The 23,286-nt window shown below is 38.6% G+C and overlaps 1 protein-coding gene across 2 annotated transcripts in view; it reads left to right on the top strand.

The window, feature by feature from the left end:
* The first annotated feature begins 892 nt into the window (after nt 1-892).
* MINDY3 (MINDY lysine 48 deubiquitinase 3) overlaps nt 893-23,286 on the top strand; it is a 60,319-nt gene continuing 37,925 nt past the window's right edge. The window contains exons 1-9 of one of the 2 annotated variants that reach the window (XM_087775806.1): nt 958-1,093; nt 7,648-7,766; nt 9,495-9,574; nt 11,707-11,764; nt 12,225-12,398; nt 16,176-16,227; nt 18,467-18,581; nt 18,997-19,070; nt 19,532-19,611. In XM_087775806.1, the coding sequence (XP_087631932.1) occupies nt 7,751-7,766; nt 9,495-9,574; nt 11,707-11,764; nt 12,225-12,398; nt 16,176-16,227; nt 18,467-18,581; nt 18,997-19,070; nt 19,532-19,611 (649 nt within the window). In that variant the 5' untranslated portion in view covers nt 958-1,093; nt 7,648-7,750. Of the gene's footprint in view, nt 1,094-7,647; nt 7,767-9,494; nt 9,575-11,706; nt 11,765-12,224; nt 12,399-16,175; nt 16,228-18,466; nt 18,582-18,996; nt 19,071-19,531; nt 19,612-23,286 lie in introns of both variants that reach the window. The other variant, XM_087775796.1, reaches the window with a different exon arrangement.

Below are 23,286 nucleotides of genomic sequence, written 5' to 3'. Positions count from 1 at the left end.
TGGCCATCTAACGCCACTCCTAAATAGTTTAAGAAGCTCATATCGCTACCTTTCATTCTTCATTTCAAACTATTGTATGAATATAGGTACTGCCAGGTAAGAGAGCTGTTTCTAAAACAGTAAAAATATTTCATGTATATATGCAAGCACTACATTTTACCTGTATGTTAGGTTAGCGCTTGCACAAGACACTATACAACAGATACATAAAGAATCTTAACTGCTTCAGTTAAGACCCAAAAGGCCACCTTCTCTAACGCCACCATCTCCTCACCAACGCCACTCCGTTCTGCTCCACTTTTACCGAAGCGCCTGGGGCAGCCCGTACTGAGCAGCACCTGAACCAGCACCGCAAGCAGCGGCAGGGCCAAACCCCGGAGGGCGAGGGAAGCCTAAGGGGAGCCGCTGCCAGCCGGAGGTACCGGCCTCACGCCCCGGCGGCTGGCAACGCTGCTGCCAGCCGGAGGTGCCGGCCTCACGCCCCGGCGGCTGACGATGCGGGCTACCGTTGGGTTCACTGCTGCGCCCATCCGGCCGCCCCCAAACCGACACGCACATGCCGTGAGGCCAGCGGCCGTGCCCTGCGCGGCAAGCCCTACCGCCAGGCCTACCGCTACCAGGGCAGGGCAGCGCGGAGCGAGCGGGCGGGCAAGCAGGGCGCTCCTCGGCCCCTGCCAGCCGCCGCTCCGCCCTCGGCCAGCGCCTCCTCAGGGAGCCACGGCCGCACCGGGCCTCGCCCCCGCTTCCTCCGCTCGCGGAAGCAGCGGGGCCTGCTGGGAGGCGGAAAGCGGCCGCCGGGCCTGCGCAGCTCCGCCCGCCGCCCGGCGAGGCCCCGCCCCCCGCGCCAGCGCCCCGCCCGGCCCCGCCCTCCCGTCCTCCCGCCCGGCGCGGCCCGGCCCGGCCCCTCCCCTGCGCAGGGGCAGCGGCTGCCACAGCCGTCCTCGGCCGCCGGGAGACGCCTCGCCCGCCCGGCCCCCGGGCCGCCGCCGCCCCGTCATGTCCGAGGCGGGCCAGGAGCTTGTCCACCTGGTGTGGGGCAAGAAGGCCGGGCCCCGCGGGCTGGCCGACACCATCTTCTGCCGTTGGGCGCAAGGTACCTGCGTGCGCCGTGCCCCGGCCCCGCTCCCCGCCCGGCCCTTCCCCCGCCTCGGTGCCTGCCCGGCCTTCTCCCCCCGGGGTCCCTCCTCGGCCCCTCGGCCCGCCCCGCCGTCCTCGGCCCACCTGCCCGGACACGCCCACAGCCCCCCCGCCGCCCCCGCCTGTCCGTCCGTGTCCGTCTGTCTGTGAGGGGAGGGAGGCGCCGCCCCGCGGGGCAGGGGCCGCTCCGCGCCCCTGCGGACGCGACAGCGCGAGTTGTTTGCGCTGGTGTTCCCGTGGCAGCGGCAGCCCAGCCTGCGGCCCACGGGGAAAATGATGCAGCAGTTTCCCTTGCTAAATAATATTTTGTGCAGCTTCGTCGTCTTTTGCCACCAATCTTCAAAGGAACTTAAAATGAGTAGGGAGGGAAATTGATTTCTTAAATATATTTCAGCAGCATCTTGCGCCATTATTTTACATCGCTTTGTGGAAACACGAACATAAGTTGCCTTCTTTTTTTATGCGAAGAACATGGGAGTCACGAATGGACTTCTCAAAAGTGGGGACAGGCTTGGGACAGAGACCCACAAGTGTGTTTGTAAACTGTTTCTAGTATGCTTTCAAAACTACAATTGCAAGGTGTAGTATAGAGACGTACTGATAAAAGTGACATGCAAGAAATCAGTCTGTGTACCTGTGCTGGCTAAGGAAAAGGAATAGTAGCGTGCTCTATAACTTACCATGGGCTTTGAAGAATTCTGGTTATGAAGGTCATAATAAAAACACCCTTAATTCCTGGAAAAAGTTCACAAATGATAGTGGAATTTATAGATTTATTTTTTTTTTAAATTTAATGCATTCAGGTCTGAGGGTAAAGTTGGCTGAAACAAAAGGATGTTCTTAGTGCTCTCTGTTCCTTGCTCTTCTTTTTTCTAACATGAGTTTTGTCATCTGTGTAGTTTCGGTAGATTCACGTGTGATGTTGATTTGGGAGCCGCACCACTTCTCCCTGTCACAGGACACAGTGCACTACCAGACTCTCATATCTTTTTCCCTAGGTTAATCTGTGTTCACATAATTCAGTGAGAAATATTCCGGGGAAAAAATGCTAAATTCCTTCTAAGTTCTAGAATTTAAACACGCCTAGTAAAGCCATTGCTTTTCCTAGTGAATTGATTATTTTTACTGAAATATAATTACTTTCTGAAATATCTCTTAAGTTTTGGTAGAGTGTTGCTGTTTGAGTACAAGGGTTTTGCAAAGTCAGAAAAAAGAATTGGTGTTAAAAAGCTTAATTATTTCTTTAACTAGTTAGATTACAGAAATTGACATTTTCAAGATTGTTTGTTTATATTTGGAATTTTAGCAGTTTCAAAATTTATTGAAATGCATGTTGTAATGCCCCACATTTGTGATCCTGTGGAAGATTAATGGAGAAGGCCTCTTGTGTTCTTGGTGGCTCTTGGAAAGGAGTTATTATTTCCTATCTGTCTTTAGGGAAAGTCCAGTAACTATACTGTGTAGTGTATCTGTTACCTTCTCTATATCCTCTTTAATATAATCAATTTTGTGTAGTAAAAACACATGACAATAACTTAGTGTGTTGTTTTGAGGTCTTGTGCTGGGAATAAAAAAAGTCAGCCTCAGTCCCTTATGTTGTGTAGCAGCATAATGCATTTACCCAACTTTCAGTTTCTGTTTTGTTGAAAAAGTTCTGCACCATTTACAGCGAGTCTTGTCAACCCTGATTCATCAAGATTAAAAAAAAACAAAACATAAAAATCAAGCTTTCTTATTTCCAAAGACTTCAAAGTTTAAAAGATAGACCCTTGTTTCGCATCATATGTGCAGAAAGTATCAAAGAAGTATAAATGAGGCTTGCTTAAACAACTGGTTTGGTGTTGGGGTTTCTTGGTGGTTTGGTTTTTCTTTTAGAATGTAGTGCCAACACTGGTATTTAATTTCAGATACTTTCTGAATGTTGTCTGATCCTTTCTCAAACCCTTTGGAAGTTGAGAACTATAATTTACATTCAGAAAGAAAAGTAGAGAGTAGGGAGGATGTTGAGGAATGTAAGACTCAAACCAGTCAGTTTCTCAGTACAGATAGCAATTTTCCAGGAATCCTCGTCATGCACCAAATTCATTAACCATCATATTTGTTTGGTCAAAACTGAAGACAGGCTGATCTGCAGGCAGTTAACAGAACTGACCTAGCTGATGTGGATATGCTGTTTTAAGTTAGTGACAGTAATTCCCTCATTTTGCTGCATTGGCGACTTTAAATATATTGTTTTGATTCCTGACTTAATAAAGGCATGGCTGCGAAGCTATTGTTGCAGTTGGGATTTTTTTGTTCTTGGTGTTGGGTTTTTTATAGATTTTTTTTTCTATGTGATTGCAGCAGAATTTGTAGTTTGAACCTCCTGAATCCCATTTACCAGAATCCTCAAGGTGGACACAGAGGAACGTAGTGCAAAGGCTCAGACTGCACTTTGGTGTTTCCTGGCATAGATATGATGACTTGGGAAGGAGTTAGGAGGAGGACTGAACTGTAAAGAAGCATACCCATGTTAGGAGTGATTTTCTTCATTGATTCAAGAGGCAAATTCCATTAAGAAAGCCACTCTTCAGATCAGCCCTAAGGCATGTGGCATCAGGTCTACACAGCTATGAATGTCTGGCATGTTTCAGCGCAACATCCTTTCAGAATTAGCTAAGCTGTTTTGTCACTGGTCTTTGGAAAGAAAGATATGGGACAGTCTTTTCAAAGCAACTATTTAACTTCAAAAGCATAGTGTGAAGGTATTAATACTACAGTTGGTGTACATATGTACATACAATATTTACATACAGTGTAAAAGGGTCAGTTTTATTTGGATCCTCTTCCAGCTTCCAGGTTGAGAACTGGGTGAGTAGATTCACAACTTGCCTTTTCTTTCTCCCCTATTCTTTCCAGGTTTTCTTTTTTTACATGCCTGGACCTCTGTTTCTGGTCTAGCACATTTAAATATCACTGATTGGCTTTTTGACATCCTTGGTTGAGGAGCTAAATCCTATAGTATTGTTTTTAAGTCATTGGAGCTGTAGTATTGTTAGACCATGATCAAGTCAGGGTTACTAGGAAATAATTTTTTTACCAGACAATCAGATACATTTTGAGCAAAAGGAATACACTTGCTACTCTTTAAAGTCTTAAATAGAAGTAGCAATTTTAAAAGTGTTCCTCTGAGCTTAATTTAATAATGTTTAATTCATTTGGGTGATGGGAGAGAAATAGTCATAGATATCTATGTAATTTTTTTAAATGTTTTGATGACTATGATTTATAGACTATTTGCATTTGTCTCCTTTCTGTCTCTTTGAGTTCCATATTACTGAGTGCAAACAGTTAATCAGAAAGAAAAGAAAAGCATTTTTCATTTAATATTCACAGTTAGGGTTTAGGCAAGTGTGGATTGTGCAGACAGCTGGAGGAAGTTACACCTCTTGGTCCACCTCTGCCTACTTGTTGCTGCTTGTCTGCCGTAAGTATGGCCTCTTCGAATCTTTTGGCGGAACCACTTTTGAAGCTTCTGTTTTACTGATGCTGGTCATGCTTGGCAAAGTAAACCTTGGTGAGTGGTCTTCAGGTCATGGTCTGTGGACTGCTTTTAAGGCATCTCTAAAAATTAACTAAGAAGTTAGAAGCCAAACCTGCTGCCAGGAATTTGCACATCGTGTGGAAAATATGTTGAGGTCTTAAAACAAAAAAGTACTGATGACTACCAACTTGGAGCTTCTATTTAAGTAGAAGATGTTGCTTCAGTTTAAGTAGACGTTGGTAATTCTGCCAGTAGGAAGTGGTCTTTCTTGCTAACTCAAGTCATACTACTATTAAATGTGAGACAACAGTAGCTTTTGGAAAAACAGCAGGGACATGCTGCTGAGAAGAGCTACCTAACAGCCTTCTCTAGGCAGGAATTTCTGTTCTCAATTTTATAGTGGTAGACTTTTTTCTTCTTTCCTCCCTTGGAGTGGCATATTGGTTTTGGGTTAGTGATACTGTCTTTACAGACAAAATAACCACATCTTGCTGTTTTAGACAGACTGTCAAATTCCCTTCTATTGTATATGAGATTTAATGTTTATTTCATGTACTTCCGTAATGCAGAGTAGTCTTAAAATAATGAATTCATTCTGAAGAACGCAAAACCTCTTGTGAAGCTTGCTGAATGAAAAGTTAGGCTATGGGGCAGAAATACAGTTTTTGAGGGACTGTCTGTGTCATTATGTGTAAGTAACAGCCCTTTCAGCACTGTTAAACTGGAAGGAGAATAGAAGATACCACTCACTGTGAAAAAATGGGGTGTGAACATGTAAGTTAAGTTGCTAAGAAGATCGTATTTTCTGGCTAATGGGCATGGTGGCTAATGCAGTTGGAATACACATAGAGCAGTAAGAATTTGAAATGCCCTGTTACAAAATTATCTAAATAATTAGTGAACCCTAAAATTCTTTGCTGCTGCCTGGGCCCAAAAAGGACTATCTGAAAAGACATTGTCCTTACTTTAAGAAAGGATATGGTGCTAGTGAGGCCATTCTTTACTCTGGATAAGGCTGACAGGCTTAAGAAAATAAAAGGTCTTGAGGAGTGCTCACATAGAAGGCTCTTACCAGGCTACAGATTCAGAAGTTTCAGTCAAAATTCAGAAGTTTAACGTAGCTGTTTTATTTTTTTTTAACAAAGGTGTGAAAAAAGGGAGACACGTTGGAATCTTACCTTGTTTTCTGGCAGCTTGTTGCCCAGTTTAGGGGTAGCCTACCAGGTAATTTAGATACTTTCCTCAGACCCTTCCAGGACTTCCTGGCTCTTTATCCACAACCCATGAAGTGGAAGTTTGTTGTGGTATTGCTGTAGTAAACATCCCTTTCTTTTTGTGTCTGTGAAAAAGTTGTTTTGTTGTTGTTTTTTTTTTTCCCCCCAGAAAATTTAAGAAATTTCATTTTACTATAAAAATACACTTTGAAAACCCAAAGCCATACGCAGAATGTGTCTATCTTTCTACACCCAGCTCTAGAGAAAGGATGAAATGTTAAGACATGTTGTACACCTTAATGGATTATTCTGGTGTTTCCGTCAGGCAATTCTTGTATCCCAAAAGAGAAAAAGAAATACAGTTTCATGGTGAGACACCAGCTCAGCAGAGAACAGGACAAAAAAATGAATAGTGCAGCATCTTTGTGCTAGATTGGATCAGAGATAGAGCAACGTTTTTTCCTAATGTGGTTAATGTTGCATGCTCTTTAGCTACTCCTCTTGTCTCTTTCATTCAGCTAGAATTGGTTCTTGCAGAGTGAAAACAGTGAAGCTATACAGCATCCTTTGTAAAATGACAGTGTTTTACTAATGTCTAGAGTGTCTTGGATGTAAAAAAAAAAGAATATTTTTTAGAAATAGGCAAATAATAAAAAGATGCAGGAAAATGGTGGGGTGGTCATAATAGAAGAATGAATGGTTTTGGTAGTGCTTTGGACCATGATGTGGAGTATTAAAGGCAAGAGTAGGTAACTAAGTCATACGTTCATTTTGGCAAACTCTGTGGAGAACAGCTAAGAATTAGGTGTAAGAAAAGAAACGTGGGCCTTGGTAAATGCTAAGTGTTGGGGAAATAAGGAGAATAAAACTTTGTTTCGTGTGGTTAATAGTGGACAAAGGATATAAAGAAAGATTTGGTGATATCATAGCCACCATAACTCAAAATATTGGGCAATACACTGATTACCAACAGGAATCTATATCTACTCCCCCACCCCCACCCCTGCCCCTGCCAGAAAGGTTAAAGCAGTAGAGCAGTAGTGATGTTGAAAAAATGGGGTCAATGGAGCATTTAATAGGGTTATAAATGACAAGGAAGATGAATGATAATTAGACTGTTTTATGTTTCTTATAGGTAAATGAGGATAATTATGGATAAAAGGCAGGCAGATTAAAAAAAAAAAAAGATTATTTTGGCTGCATTACATCTATTTTGCTCTTGAAATTTTATCTTGAGTGAAAAGAGCTGTATGATAGATATGACTGATTAAGAGTGAGAGTAAGTAGAAATTAGTCTGGATCAGATGGTAGCTTAAAGGGTGGCCAGGCCATTCCTATGTATCATAAAGAAGAGCGTGGGGGTTGATGCGTGTTTACAGAGATTGCCCAAGACGTGATTATTGTGGAAGGCAAAAAAGGTAAGTAGGTATGATTGCAGGCTGAGGTAGACTTGAACCCAGCTGGACTTGAGACTGCCGGTTTCTGAAATTTTGCATGAGCTGACTTCAGATTTTGTAGAAGTTTTAGAAAAGAGAGCAAGACCAAAATCCCTGAAGCCCATTTTTTTGCTTAACACCTTTTAGAACCTTGATGTTTATTAAGCATTAAGCAGCATTTAGGTACAAAGAAATGAAGTGTTCCTTTAGGTATTATATGTTTTTTATTTTTCCTGTGGTTGTATTCTGTCAAATTCTGTGTAATATCAATTTTGCCTTGTGTGTCTCAAATTTGTATTCACTCTGATAAATCACATTCAATTTTCTTTATTTTTAGGAAGCAGTTTTGAAAAATAGGGCAGGGTTAAGCTGAGACAGTTCTTGCTTTCTGTAAGAAGCCTGAAGAACGTGAAACAAATTCAAGATTTAAGTGTGTTTTAATGGTACCACATCCAAGTATGTTGTTTTTCTGTAGTGGCTAAATCATTAAAACAACTAAAAAAACCTATTGTTGCAGTGTGCTTAGATGGCATGCAGTCACGCTTAAAAGTAGAGGAAGACTTACCTTTTAATATGATAAGCCTGCACAAACTTATTCGGAAAGTTTAAAGGATATTTCTTATTAGGGCATGTTAATAGGGGAGTGAAATGACACTAGTGCAAACTTTGGTTGAAGTACGGATTAACGGAGCTTTGTTGCTACATCAAGTGATGCTGGATCTAAGTATGTAGGCTTGACGTGCATCTGGGTTTTGGATATAAAATACATCTTTGTAATGTACATTTGCACACTCTGTTGAAAAAAAACCTGGAGCCTTCTGTCAGATACAGGGGAAACCCCATTTTTTTAAGAACTATGGCAACATTGATCCATCTTAAAAAAAAAAAAAATCACACTGTTGTTGAACAGCTGTCATTTCTGTGATGAAATATGGCCTACAAAACATGCAGCAGTCCTCTCTTGTGCTGTTTGGGATGATGTACCTGTCATGCAGTAGTGTGGAAGTCTGCGCTGGGGGGATGCATTTCCTCATTTAAAATTCATATCCAGGGGTTAGGGATGCTTTTGATGTGGCAGCATGTAATGATACAGAATTGGGAAAATGAGAAATTGTGGGAAAGATGCATTGAATATTCTTTCTGCTGAGACTGGCACTGCTGTGAAAATACGCATGCGTATTCCTTTTCTCCCTGCCCCCACTTGCTTGTGCTTGCTGGTTAGTTGCTGACTACAGTTGCATGGTTTCTAGATTACATTGAACTAGAGTCACTTCAGCACAATCTTATCAGCACTTAAAAGAATAATGCAAAATATCACTCACTGTAAGTAAGTTGCCGTGTGTGAGCTTCATCAAAGTAATTGTCCATGTATATGCATTTATCTATGAGAAATGCCAACTATGAATCACCATATCTTGAAGACAAGTTTAAGGGCAGGTGGTAACAAACAATTTTGCAGTAATTGCTCCAGCATTTGCTCTGTTATGTGTCTGTAAGGTAATTCTGACATACAAATACATTAAAGATAGGGAGGGAAGAGGTGGTCTTGCATCTCAGTAAATATAGTGTATCTTCTGTGAAAGAACACCATTAAGAGGCATGCTTCAGTGGTTACAAGTGAGTATTTGAGTTACTCATCATATTTCAGTTTTAATAGGAAGCACTGATGATAGGCCAAAAATGAGATCAGTGGGAGGCATACTGTGCCCTTCATAGGGAGTAGAAATGTATTATACATGTTCAGTGAAGGTCCAAAGATTATTTTTTTTTTTTACGTATGTGAGACAAAATATTATCACTTACAAACACATTTTAATTGATTTATAAGAAATAAACCATAATAAACCCCCCCTATGGTTTAACTATCCAGCCACATGTGCTCTAGTGACAGTTTTGCTGTTAAAAATACTTTTGTTTAAAACCCTAGCTGTTGGCGCTTTGTGGTTGTGATTTCATTGCTGAGTTAAATAATTCATTTCTGTGCTCTCACCTGTATTCATGACTTTTTTTCCTTCAGGTAGTTTAACCACATTCTGTTGCATTATTAGGGGAAAAAAAAAATTTAAAACTTAGCTATTCTTTAAAGGTGAATAAATCAGGTGTCATTTCCGTTAGGGAAGGAGTATACATAAATATGTGCTTGTTTACATATTTCACTAAGTTTAGTCTTTTTTCATTTGACAGGATTTGTCTTTAGTGAATCTGAATCAACTGCATTAGAACAATTTGAAGGTGGCCCTTGTGCAGTGATCGCACCTGTACAGGTAAGATGCATTTGTTACAGGAATGGTTTAAAATTAGTAAGCCCCAAATTTGTTCTTTTCTCTATATATGTGGAACTAAAATAAATATGAAAAAAATTGCAGATCAGTTGTATTTTGATTTCATAATTATAGCGTGGAGGAGACAAAGAACTCGGTAAAATGGCAGAGATGGGCTGATTTTGAACTATAATTTTGCAGAAGTGGATTTGTTTGAGGAATTGCAGCAGGTTGATCCAAGCAGAGGCAACTTGAAAGTGGGGAATGCAGGATAAAGGGGAGAAGTAAAAGATGAGATATAAATGTAAGCCTAATCCTTTCTCATCTCTCAAATTCCTTGTCCTTAAGAAGGGTAATATCTGTGTCACAATAGCTGCTTTAGCAAACTGTATTAGAAATACTTGAAGTAATCAATTTTCAAACCTAACAAGGTTTGCTATGTAAGAAAAGGAGAAATGTTATACTTTCAAAGTCCTAGTTAGCAGAATAATTGAAGTATGTCAGGTGAATATATTTTATTCTGGATACCTGCTTAGGATTTCACTGGTGCTTCAGATATACTCAACCAACTGTGATTGTGATTTTTTGTTTTCTTACTCCATTGTATCCTGTAAGCTATGTGCGTACTCTTTGAAATGCTGGTTTTGGGGCAATTCTGACTTCTGTGTAGATACATGACATGTAGGCTGGATCTGTTCTGCTAGAGCAGTTTGTCTAATCTGCGATTGCTCTTCATTCTCTTAGGAGCACCCTGTAGAAACAGGCAGACATTGAGTCATGGGCCAGATTACTTTTTATGGTAACCTGCTCTTGGCTCCTCTTACACACAGATCAAATTCTGCAGGTATGTCTAGGTCTGAGTTGAGGCCTTGTCCACTGATAGGGGGCATATTAAAGTCATGCAGCAGAGTTAATCTGCTCATGAACTGGAAGGTATCTGGGTCAGACAACTGACATCGTGGAATTGTTTGCATCTCTGGTGTGTGTAATGTGATAGTCATAAAACCTCTGTTATGGTGACTTCAAGACGCTCTAAACGCTGGTCCCACCAAAAGATGTGTACCGCAGGAAGGAGCACCACTTATTTAGGTTGTAAACAATCAATAGAAAAATATTATGTTATGAATTGAACTCTGTAACATGGCTCTGCTTAGTTCTTTGGTCTTAAAACCGGATGTAGAGTGTCTCATCTCTGATGTTAGAATTACAGGTCTTTTATTTGGGGGGAGTGGAGAGAGTAGGACTGGCCAGCTCCTTAAAGGCAGTGCCAAGTCTTTACCATTTTAAATGTTCTTATAGACAGGGTTTTTCCAGATTTATATGTAGTTCAACTTCCTTGAAATTAAGTATTTAAAGCATGTTTAAAAGTGAGCTGAGTTCCAGCTAGGGAAGGAGGAAGGGATCAAACAGATCTTGCAGTGCCTAATGCTGCTGTGAATTACTAAAAAAAGGCGTGCAGAAGGGTCTGTGACAGGAGAGCAGGGTGAGTCTGTCACAGAAGAAGTGAAAGTTGAAGCAGCTGTTTTTAAGATGCTGCAAATACCTGAAACAACATCTAATAGAGTAATTAGGAAGGCCAAGAGTCTGCTTCCCAAAGTTTGTTCTTTTGTTGTTCCTTCTCTGTAACTTAGAGGATATCTTTTTTTTTAATTGCAGCATTAGTGTTGATGGAAGACAAAGCAGGGATATGGAGATACATAGGTTTTCTTTAATCTGATCTGTGAAATATGACTTGCAATGGTTTAAAGGGGTGGGCTTTTTAACTACCAAAGGGGTTTGTCTGAATGACTAGAGTTGTCTTGTACTACTCATCAGTTATATTGCAGAATATTTGTGCCTCCGTTACTGCAGTCCTGTGAGGCGGGAGATGGTTATGTAAGTATGCACTCTTTGTGTTTGAAGCATGCTTGAGGTCCAAACTCAGTAATGTTGAACGTAGGTATGAGGCCACCTTTGTAGTTAGTCTGAATGGGAAAAATCAGTAAACAGTGCAGGCTCAGAGTCTCTTACTGAGCAAAGAGCAGCTTGGAACCCTTCTAGTACATGCAAAAATGCTTTGGTATACAGCTTGTGACATAATGTAAAAGTTGGTGTTGTCTTGTATTTTAATATTATTTTATGCTTTGATAACAAAGGCATTCCTTTTGAAGAGGCTTTTTACCAGTGAAAAGTCTACGTGGAGAGACTGTCCAGGTACTGAGACCTCTTTTTTTTCCTCTTTATTTTTTCCATTTTAATTATTTGTAATGCGTGTCCTATTACAAAGAATTTAAAATATTTTACACTTTCTTTTTGTTTAAGTGTGCTCCCATGCCGTTTTATCAGGCATACAGTATGTATACTATGTCTCTAAACTCCCATTTGTGAGATCTATGCCTGTCCGTAGTACTTCTCTGTTTTATAAATATTTGATTGAAAGCTGTTATTAGAAAAGGGAATGGATTAGAAATCGTATTAAAACACATTTTTCTAAAGACAGCTTTATAATTCTTTGGTCCAGTGTAGGCAAACAGCAATTAACATTAATAATTAATAAGACAAAAGTAATAAACTCAATCATTTAGGTAACATTAATGTATAAGAAAGATACTAGTAGCTTATATAGGATACTGATTAGCAGCAATTGAACTCATTTAGGTTTCTGATCTTTCAGAAGAGGAGCAGAAGAACCTTCTCTGTCATACATTATGTGATATTTTGGAAATGGCTTGCTCTGATAATTCTGAGTCGTACTCTCTGGCAACGTGGATAAGAGGAAAAACAACTGAAGAAACTGCTAGTATTTCTGAAAGTCCTGCAGAATCTAGTCGTCAAGAGGAACAACCTTGTAAGATGTATTTCTATACTAAATTACCCATCATTTAGTGAAGTATTACATTGTTTTTGAGGGGTCACTGCTTTTTATTACTACACAGATGGGGTTTTCACCATTGTGATTCCATTAGCCGTAGGTGGATTTTTGCTATTGTAATTAGAGGCATTGATCCTTTTTGTCGAAAGGAATGTGCTATCTATTGCTGGAGTTCTAACGTCCATGTTTCTCTTGAATTTGAGCAATTTCCATAATCTTTTCAATTTTATTTTGTAATTTATTGGGACCTGATCTGTCTTTAATTTGAAAAAATCTACATGCTTCCTAACACGGAAGAACTTTTAACTTGTCAGTTGCTGCTTTATTTCAGAAGAGCTTTTGTAGGAAATTCTGCAAAGCTTTATCTGTTGTAAAATATTCTGGATCCCCAGCTATGGAGAAGTAGCCTTTTTCCCTTTGTTTGATTCTGTGCAGTACCAAAACAGCTTAATCAAATCACCTCCTAGTAGATGCACAGGTTTTTCTTGTAGGTTAGGATTTTTTGGTTACCTGCTTTTTGCAAACGTCTTGATTCCTTCATTAGTTACTGACAATCGAGGATCTGGTGAACGTCACCTGTTGCACTAAGATACAGCATCGAGTCATATCTAACTGCTGCAGAGCCAGTGACGTGGAAAGTTTATCTGTGCACACATTATCATTGAGATGTGTATTTATTATCTTTTAATAGGAGATATCTAATGTGTTAAAAGATAAGCTTCTTTTTCTTTTAGTTTTTGTTCCCATTGTGTCCCTTTAGAAGTATGAAAAACTCTTCATATGAGAACATGCTTATAAAGGTGCCATCTTTTGATGGAAGGAATATGTTATTTGGCAGTTTGTAGCATAACGACAAAGTAAGAATTGTACAAGTAGATTTATACATGCGCAGCTAGCTATAGCAATTAGTAGTGCTGGAGCTCTTTATGTTACAAGTCATCTTCATCTGCTTCTATCAAATGCTCCATGTGCTTTAGAAGGCTCAAACAATAATAATTAAAATGTTACTTCACTGAAAAAACAGGTCACCACACAAGAGTTCCAAAGTGAGTGGTTTTTTCATTAAGAAAAAGTATTATAAAGAAAGGTGTATTTACAGCTTTTCTGTTTAGAAAAAAAAGAAGAATCTGCCTTTGCAAGATAATAATAAGTCAGTTGTAACTCTGAAATTCCTGATTTGTGTGGATTTTCCGGTTGTCTCTGAAGCTCTTGCTCATATTACGAAGTTTCCTTTGAAGAAAAAGTGAAGTACAGACTAGTTATCAATAGGCTTTTACTGTCCTGTTTATTAATATATTGCCTTATTCTGAAGAACTTTTAACTGTAGAAAATGTTCAGCAGAAAGTCTTTCTAAACATACACTCAATCAATAATGACTCTCAACACTGACACTTAATGAACTAATCCATTCTATTACATATCTACATTTTTCATATTTCTGTACAAGTCTACAAGTTCTCCCTGACTTGTCCTTAATACCATGGAATGTGCTTAGGAGGAGCAGGATACATTTGCCATGAACAGTCTGCGACATTAATCTCTTTCATTGTTCATATTCTATGTTCCCTGCTAGACACTGAATATACCTTTTATACGTACTCTACAGTTCAAACAGTATTTTATCTTATATGTATAATGCAATACACTTTCCGATATACTATGTATTTGTTAGGGTTTTGTTTTTTTTTTTCTTTTCTGTCCTGCTGTTTAACTATAGACCAGCTTCTTGCCTGGTTAGGCTTGGGATAAAGATGTGGAGAAGAAGGTATTGTTAATAATGCAGGGTTCTGTTACTACTAGCACAAAGGAACAAATTTATTTCTTGCTTCATTGCTGTAATCAGTAAAAATAGAAACAGGCATTGTCATAGTTGGTAGGACTTAAGAGATGAGTTATGTGTGTGGGGGAGTATTACAGATACAATTCCACATGGCAGGCTACTGCTGTTTGGGAATTGAATATGGGAATATATTTATAATAAAACCATGAAAGATGATTAGACACAGCATGATAGAGTATCATTTTAAAGAGTTTGTATACAATTTTACTTCTCATACAGCTCGTGTTCTATTGCTGTTTGTTCTTTTCCTCTCCACTAAGCACTGTCTTTATTAAGCCTTGTTTGGGTTATGTATAGCTACACTTCTCTTTAGAATTTCTACTTCTTTCCCTTTGTTTCAAATAGTAGTTCTCTTACCATTTCACTCTGTTCTGTAGTAACAGAATGAAACTCCCTATCATCCTGCTGTATGAACAAAAGGTGGATTTGAGCACACTTACTGAATGCAATAGCATTTTTCATCTGCTTTTGTGGTGTATACTAGTGACTTGTTGTTGGCCATGTGTTGGCTGTAGTAGTGCAAGTTCCCAGGTTCAAAGATTGCTTTATATGACTTAGTCCCTCTAACTTTCTGCATACAAAAACATATGTTCTTGGAGCAGGGTTAGTTCCTGTAGCATCTTCTGCAATTTAGATACATTGTCTCATTTTTTTTTTTTTAAATGTCTTAAAAATACATTTTCTTAAGTCTAGTTTTGCTCTTGGTAACCTAATTTTAGCAATTCCTTGTTTTCAAATGAAAAAACTAACGTTCTTAAGATTACTGCTGCCTTATTTCTGAAGTAGAAAATGAAAGTATTCTATTGCTGGAGAATCACTTGTATTTGCACGTAGGCAAATAAAGTGCATCTTTCAAAACACAATCAGAAAGGGCATAGAAAGCCCTTTCTGGGATTCTTGTGGGAAGAATTGATCAGTAGTATTAGCCCTAATGGCTGCAGGTCTTTAATGAATTGTATGCAGTCAAATTCAGTAGCTAGATGATCAGACATTATTTAAATATTCAGCACTAAGTGGCCTTTATCAGAAAGCAGATCTATCTGTTTTGTATGTTATTCTACTAGCAGGAAGATAAAGTCCTTATGGACATAGAGGGCACTAAGGACTGCTACAGTCTTAATATTTGAATGCCTATAGAATTTGATAATTACACAACTGGCGAGTATAACTTCCTGTCAGTAAAAGAAAATTTTATTTTAAAAGTTCATTTCATCTCCTTGGTTTGGAAATGTAGTGAGGGGAACAAAGGTATAAAGCCTTTGTTGAACTTGGGAAGACACTAATGCTGTATTTTTTTTCTGTCTTGGATGCCACACTTATGTGAAAGGCTATTTATCCATTATTAAAAAAAACAATGAGAATTTATTTAAAAACAGGATGTGTAACACTGTGTAGAATAATTCTACTCATTTGTTTGTAATAAATAAGCATTAAAAGGGGGAAAAAAGCCCAAAATTTCAGTAACAGAAATGTGTATTTGTAGAAAAAATACAGCTTACCTACATTGATAAAATGATCCAAATAATCATGCTTGCTTTTCTAGGAAGTAATACTTGTTAACCTGCAAAATTATATCTATAGTATGCATATGCTTGATGACTTTGTGACAGCCACGTTTTGTACAAAATCAACAGCTTAGTATTTGATAAATATTTTCAAGTCTACACACTCCAGTGGCTTTGTGCTTTTGATAAATTGATTAGTCCAAACAGAAACGTTCTCACTAATTTGTATGGTGGAATCTTAATGTTGCGTTAAATTAGTTTATACTAATCAGTTAAAAAAATTTAAATGTCAAGGGAGGATTAAAAATTAAAAATATAATTAAAGCTTGAAAGTATATTAGCTTGCTGTGTGTATCTTGTGTCATTTTTTTGCCATGTGTAGTGCTGAAAAGTGTCTCTTGTGTATAGCTGCCTTGGCTGTCGAAGAGCTTGGCTTTGAGCGATTTCATGCATTAATTCAGTAAGTAATATGTTGGAACATTTAAAATACAATATTTTGAAGTTACACTAATATTCACAGCCCTGAAAGGGGTATGTTGAGGAACTTTGTGTGTGTTACACATCAGGTTAAACTTGGATTTCAAGTTTTGGTTTGGGGGTTTTGGCGGTTTTTATTTGCATTTTACCATTTAAAATGGAATATTATTTTGAGCATTAGGCTTTAAAATAAAACTGGAGCAATGTAATGTGCGAAATTGGCTGAATAACTTGTGCATTTCAAGTATATGAATGCAGCTAATTAAGATTCACATTTCAGTTAAAGATGTTAATCCTCAGTTTTTTATACACAGTCTTCACAGGTGATTCTATCTGAAATACTTGAATACAGATACATATACTGAAAGAAATTGTCATTAGTGTTTTTCCTGATTTGAGACAATGTAAGAAACATTTCTAAAAATTTTTAATATACAAGACCGATTTTTGTTTCATACTTCACGCACTGTTGTCTTTTTGGGGTGTAAATACAGAGCTTACAGTTCCAGTGAGTTTATCTTTAAAGGTAACAGCTTTTTGTTTTCACAGTGAACAGTTGTAATCATTATACAAATAAATCCCCAAAGACGAAATAAAGAGCAACAGAACTTCAAAAAACACTTGAGATCGAAAAGGTTACTAATTAGAACTGAAACAACTACTGCTTATTGTATCAGTAGTAATTATAGTTTATTCTTTAAACCCATTGTCATATGAGGAAAGAAGAAAGAGGAGAATATAAAATTTTTTAACCTTCTCTGAGCAAAACACTAATTTCCTGCCTCCCCCCTCCCTCCCACTCACCCTCTCGATCTTTGGACTTGTGGTACCCACTTCAGTTTTTCTCAGTCTTTCTCACTGGAAATGAACGCTCTGGCATACGCCTTTAGAGCAAGCTGAGCGACGGATTTCAGAACCGACTTTGCCTTGCATACACTGTATGCCTTATATACTCTATTGATAATGAAAGGTAGTTTAAAAATCTCAAGTGTTAGCCAGAGTAAACCCATCTACGGATATATTTTTGCAGATGTTTGTTTCTTTTTTTAAACAAGACTTACTAAAAGCGTGCAAGAAATCAAAAAGAAAATAATATGCCTAAGTTTGTGTAAGATAAGCAGAGAGTTGATCTAGTTTGAATTACTTAATAAAAACTCATGTTTGTGTTCTGAAAAGCAGTATATAGCTCTAAATATCCCAAGAAATAGAAAGTGTATTACTTCACTGGAATCTTGATGGTTCTCTTCCTTTCTTCTGCTTTTATTTTACTTTTTTTCTTTTTAAACATGCCATCAGTTATGTTATAGAATCATAGAATCGTTTAGGTTGGAAAAGACCTTTAAGATCAGCAAGTCCAACCATTAACCTAGCAGTGCTAAACCCACCACTAAGCCATGTCGCTAAGCACCACACCTACATGCCTTTTAAATACCTCCAGGAATGGGGACTCAACCACTTCCCTGGGCAGCCTGTTCCAGTGTTTGATAACCCTTTCGGTGAAGAAATTTTTCCTAACATCCGACCTAAACCTCCCCTGGCACAACTTGAGGCCATTTCCTCTAGTCCTATCGCTTGTCACTTGGCAGAAGAGACCCTATCATCCAGGCAGCAACCCTATTACACAACCAGATAGTTTCTCAAAGGTTAATGCACCACTTGTGGTTTTGAATATTTTGCTTTTTCCAAAGCTAGAGTCTAACAAAATCAAATTCTTATGGGAAATGTAATAATTACTTTGAATGCCTGAAAGCTAGTCTTACATGGTTAAGTGGAAGGTTTTTTTCTCCACTGTTCATGGACCAAATGTCTTTCAGAACACTATATAATGCAAACGTTATTTTGGTGACATACGGCCTCTTCGCAATTTCAGTAACAGTGTTTTGTAGAATTACTGGTTCAAGCCACTCAGCTGTTTCACAAGTGTATGTAACTTTAGGGTTAGGGTTTGCATATAAAAACTATGTCCATTTTTGCACATTGCTCCAGAATTATTTATCATCTTCTGATGGGTAAATACTAGTGACTCTATGGCAGTTACAGTAACTCCAGAACAGCTGCTGTGTCATTCTGTATATAACACCAGATGTACTCTGCTTTTACTTGGACATTTTCATGTTAGGTATGAGTAGTTCTTGTTTGTGCTTTGGAACACTATTCTAATGCTTCATCTAAATACATTCCCCTTTTCTGTTGTTTGTTTTTTTTTTTTTTTTTGTCTTTAGCAAACGAGCATTCAAAAGCTTCCCTGAACTGAAGGATGCAGTTTGGGATCAATATTCAGTGTGGACAAACAGATTTGGAGTACTGCTTTTTCTGTATTCTGTAATACTGACAAAGGTTTGTAGGTTGTTTGATATTTTGTGTGTGTGTGTGTTTGTTTTGTTTCTTTGTTAAGAGAAAGTTTGATCATGTAACACTTTCTGTAAAAGGTGAACACTAAACTGATTAAGTCAAATCTAGATGAATGGATGGAATGGTATCTTCATTCATGTTGCAGTACATTTCCAGCATAAAAACTTGAAATGCTCAGTCTTTTTTTTTTTTTTTTTTTTTTTTTTTTTTCTTCTGATCTGGGAGAATTACAGATTTTGGAACTATCCTTCCTTGTATATGCCTAACACCTCTTATCAAGAGAAAGAAGTGTGTTTAGGTATCAATTCATATAAGAACATTGGTCTCCTATGTTTTACTGTTGCATTCTGTTGTTGTAAATGTTGCAATTCATTCAAAAATGTTTGTAATTTTTCTGCAGGGTATTGAAAACATAAAAAATGAAATTGAAGATGCAACTGAGCCATTGATAGATCCTGTTTACGGTCATGGAAGGTAAGTTGCAAATATGGTTGCTACCACTTAAAATAGATTAGAGAGCTAATTTTTTGTGTTTGTGTAACTGATCATTCTTTTAGAAATTATTAACATTACGAAAAAGATTCAATTACAACTTTATAATAGCTAAAAGCAACACTTAACATAGTGTGCCTTTTTCACCGCTTACTCCATTTAGTGCATCAGTTCTGAGGAAATGCTTCTGTTACTGCTGAATTTTCAGAAGAATAATTCTCAAATTCAGGGCTACATTTTTATATCAAGTTGTTGGTTGAAAGAGTGGAGATCATATTAGCGTTGCTGAATTGCAAATACATGCTAATTAAAGGAATGTAGTTAGAGAATGTCTGCTTAGCTGTCCGAGTAATACAATGATTTTTTCATTTGTTAGAGATAATCACTTTTTCAGAAATAAATTGTGTGTCCCTTTTAATAGGCTATTTCTTTCTGTTATATAGCCAAAGTTTGATTAACCTCCTGTTGACGGGGCATGCTGTTTCTAATGTGTGGGATGGAGACAGAGAATGTTCAGGAATGAGTAAGTTGATTCTAGTTTACACTTCTTCATAATTTTTACTTGCTATGAGATGCTGACCTACAGATTTGGAATATGCTCTGTTTCTGTTTTGATAGTCTCTTTGTTCAGTGTTCTTTGATTTAAGCAGACCTCAAATGGAAATAAAACATACTTGCACAAAATCTCTGCTGTTAATATCAGTGAATAGAGGATTGTCAGCTACAGGTTGAAATTATAAGGTACCTGATGATCTGGATGATGGAAGGGAGTGCAGCCTCTGCAAGTTGGGAAGGCTGGTCAATACACTGGAGACAGGGCCACTATTCAGAGCAGCTACATCAGGCTAGAGAAATGGGCTGACAGGAACCTCGTGAAATTCACCAAAGTCCTGCATCTGGGATGGGATAAGACCATGCAACAGCACAGGGCAGCACTGGCTGGCTAGGAAGCAGCTTTGTAGAAAAGGACCCGAGGTCCTTGTGGACAGTGAGTTGCATGTGAATCATCAGTGCGCCCTTCTGGCAAAGGCGGCCAGCTGCATCTTGGGCTACATTAGGAGGAGGGTAGCCAGCAGGCGGAGGGAAGTGGTGGTCCTTTCCCCTCTATGTGGCACTTGTGGGACCACCTCTGGAGTGGTGTGTCCAGTTTTGGGCTCCCTAGTACAGGAAAGACATTGACATAGTGGAGCGAGTCCAGTGGAGAGCCACCAAGGGCTGTTGTGGTTTTTTGCATTTCGTCTTACAGAGAAGATGATCTGAAAGCAGAAACACTGAATTCTGAAAGTGTTCACATCCTCTCTGCCACTGCTACAAAGTCCATCTCAGGTTCATCAGCATATTTTTTACACGGATTTTCCATCATCGAAGTCATCACTGAAAAATACTGACTTGAGCTGAGGTTCAAGACAAATCCATGCAAGACCTGAATCAAAACGCTCTGGTTTGACAAAGAACAAGTAGTATAATCTCCTTTGAGACTTTTTAGACTTCCACTTGATTACGATTCCATACAGGCTGTACTTCAGCATCAGACTTATCAGAAGTTATTTAGATATTGTATCGAACTCTTCTTACCCCTATTTGGTAGACCTCTTACCAGGGCGTTTAGATTGGATTATTGCAGTCTGTTATTGATGAGCCTATACTGGCTGCTTTTTTCTTTTTTTTTTTTTTTTTTGAGGTTAAAATCATCCTTTCTCCTCGGTTTTTCCTCTAGCTTTTTTTGTTGTTTTTCTTAGGGTAAGTACCCTGTTTTCCCTTTTCTAGTCTCCTGACACCTCCTTTATCTTTGATACGTAACGTAATCATTAATGGTTCAGAGACTTATTTTGTCTAGCTACTTAAGTGTTATATAGTGAATTTCATTAGGATCTGCAAGCTTGAACATGTCTGTCTTTTTTACAGTTTTTTTAGCCAATTTTGTTCTTTTTTTTATGGCTGACACCATTATCTCATTGTTAATCTTCTTGAGTATATGACGTCATTTACCTTTTTGTGAATTAAAGCAAAGATGGCTTTGAATACTTGTATTTTCTTTGTATCATTTTCTTTTGTGTTATCAGTCAATTCCTACCCTGATTCATGCTGCCTGTATAGAAGATTGTTCTCATTTATCCTCCTCTTTGTAACTGAAATTTGTTGTAATTAGCCTTCCTGGTTTTATCCATATGTTCTCTTCAGTATTTTTAATTTTCTCTTTTTGACTTTTAGATTATAATTTATCAATCTGAATTGTTAGATTATGATTAATCAATCTGAATTGTTCTTGCAACTTTCCTTTACATTGGGATAGTTTGCTATTCTGCAATTTAATATATCTGGTTTTGAAATCTTGCAGTTCATTCCCTCATTTGTCTTTCAGATTATCTTTCTGGTAGACTTTATTCATTAGTTATCCAAGTTGGATTTTTTTTCTTTTCTGAGAATACTGAACTCTCAGTTCAGCACAGTAATATTCCACATTTAAGTTCTCAATCTATTCTGCCCTAAAAATGCAGAACCAGAACTCCCATAGAAACATGTCTCTTTTTTTAAGGGAGAGGAGGAGTAGGAAATAATCTTTCGTACCTCTTAGGAATCTGGTATTATGTGTCCTGTTAGTTTTTCACCAGTCAAGTAACTGGACTTAACTACTGTTGGGAGCCCTCCATTTTCCTCAAGTCCTTGGGATGATTACAGTCAAAACCAGCTTATTGACTGTCTTAAGTCTATAATCAGTATCTATTACAAAGTAATTTGTGTAGTCTATCAAAAAGAAGGACAAAGAATAGCTTGTACTCTTCACAGCTTCTTAGGCAAGACTGAATTTTGGATACACTGTTACATTTCCTTTATCTATCAGTCCTTTTTGTCATCTTTCCTTTTCTCCTGTATTTTGACTCTCTTTGGCTGTAGCCTTCAGCTTCCTTTCTGCCAGTGCTGAGTTTCTCATGTGGAAGGGTTGCAGGTGTCAAAATAACAAGAGCTGAATGTGTTTGCTGACTATTTTCTGAATTTGGCTTTATGTATGTTTTTCTGGTTTGGTTACTGGTCACTTGCCTGAAATTCCTCTGGTCAAGCAACTACAAGGTGGAAGGTTTGACATTAGTATTGTACAGAGCTGATTGCCAGTGCTGCTTGATTTTTCAATGTGTAAACATAACGGAAAGAAATTTCAGGTACTTTTGTGATTAGGTTTAATCAGTAGGTGAACTTCTAAAACTGGGGGGCAGGAAAGGTACCCCTGGGCATGGAGGAAAGGTGGTGCTAAAGAACTGCAGAAAGCAGTGGATGTGATGTGGTTCATGGCATATCTGCAGGGGCAGCAACGAAGCAACTGTGAGAACTTTCAACCGCAATGCAGGAACAGGAAAAATGCTAGATAGGTGATGTTATTATGACAAGTAAACACATTTACCGAATTGAATATTCAGGATGGCGCTCGCCTTACATTTTTATTCAGAAGTTACGTAAAGCCACTTTACCTCTTGTTCAATTGTTTAGATAAGCAATTTTTAATGAGTAAGTAAATCTTTAAAATTATTTTAAAGCCATTTTAAAGTTACTGCCAGTAATTTTATCAGTGACAAAGAACATACGGAATTACAAACTTGAGGAATTCCCATGTAGTTCGCAGATTATACTCAGAGCTCCGATTCTTACAGTATTGCATATTTTCCAAATAGGGCAGGAGTTATTAACTGGAATTGTTCCTGGCCACCACTGGTACAAATACCAGTGAAATGATCCCTCTTCTTTGACTATCTACATATTCCCCTGTTGTGATTTAATCCCAATCAGCAACTGAGCACCACACAGCAGCTCGCTCACCTTCCCACCCATCTGGTAGGGTGAAGGAGAGAATCGGAAAAAAAAAAGTAAAATCCATGGGTTGAGATAAAAACAGTTTAACAGGACAGTCGAGGAAGAGAAAATAACAATGATAAAAGAATATACAAAACAAGTGATGCATGATGCAATTGCTCACCACCCGCTGACCAATGCCCAGCCTGTCCCCGAGCAGCGATCGCTGCCCGCCGGCCAACTCCCCTAGTTTATATACTGAGCATGACGTCGTACAGTATGGCACAGCCCTTTGGCCAGGCTGGGTCAGCTGTCCAGGCTGTGCCCCCCCCCCCCCCCCCCAGCTTCTTGTGCACCCGGCAGAGCATGGGAAGCTGAGGAGTCCTTGACAAGTGTAAGCACTACTCAGCAACAA

This window comes from Nipponia nippon, unplaced genomic scaffold (assembly GCF_047370975.1).
Source record: "Nipponia nippon isolate SJK-2023a ecotype South Korea unplaced genomic scaffold, ASM4737097v1 scaffold_1, whole genome shotgun sequence".
Taxonomy (NCBI): domain Eukaryota; kingdom Metazoa; phylum Chordata; class Aves; order Pelecaniformes; family Threskiornithidae; genus Nipponia; species Nipponia nippon.
Note: the sequence above shows the minus strand (reverse complement) of the source record. Positions and strands in the feature narration are given on the sequence as shown.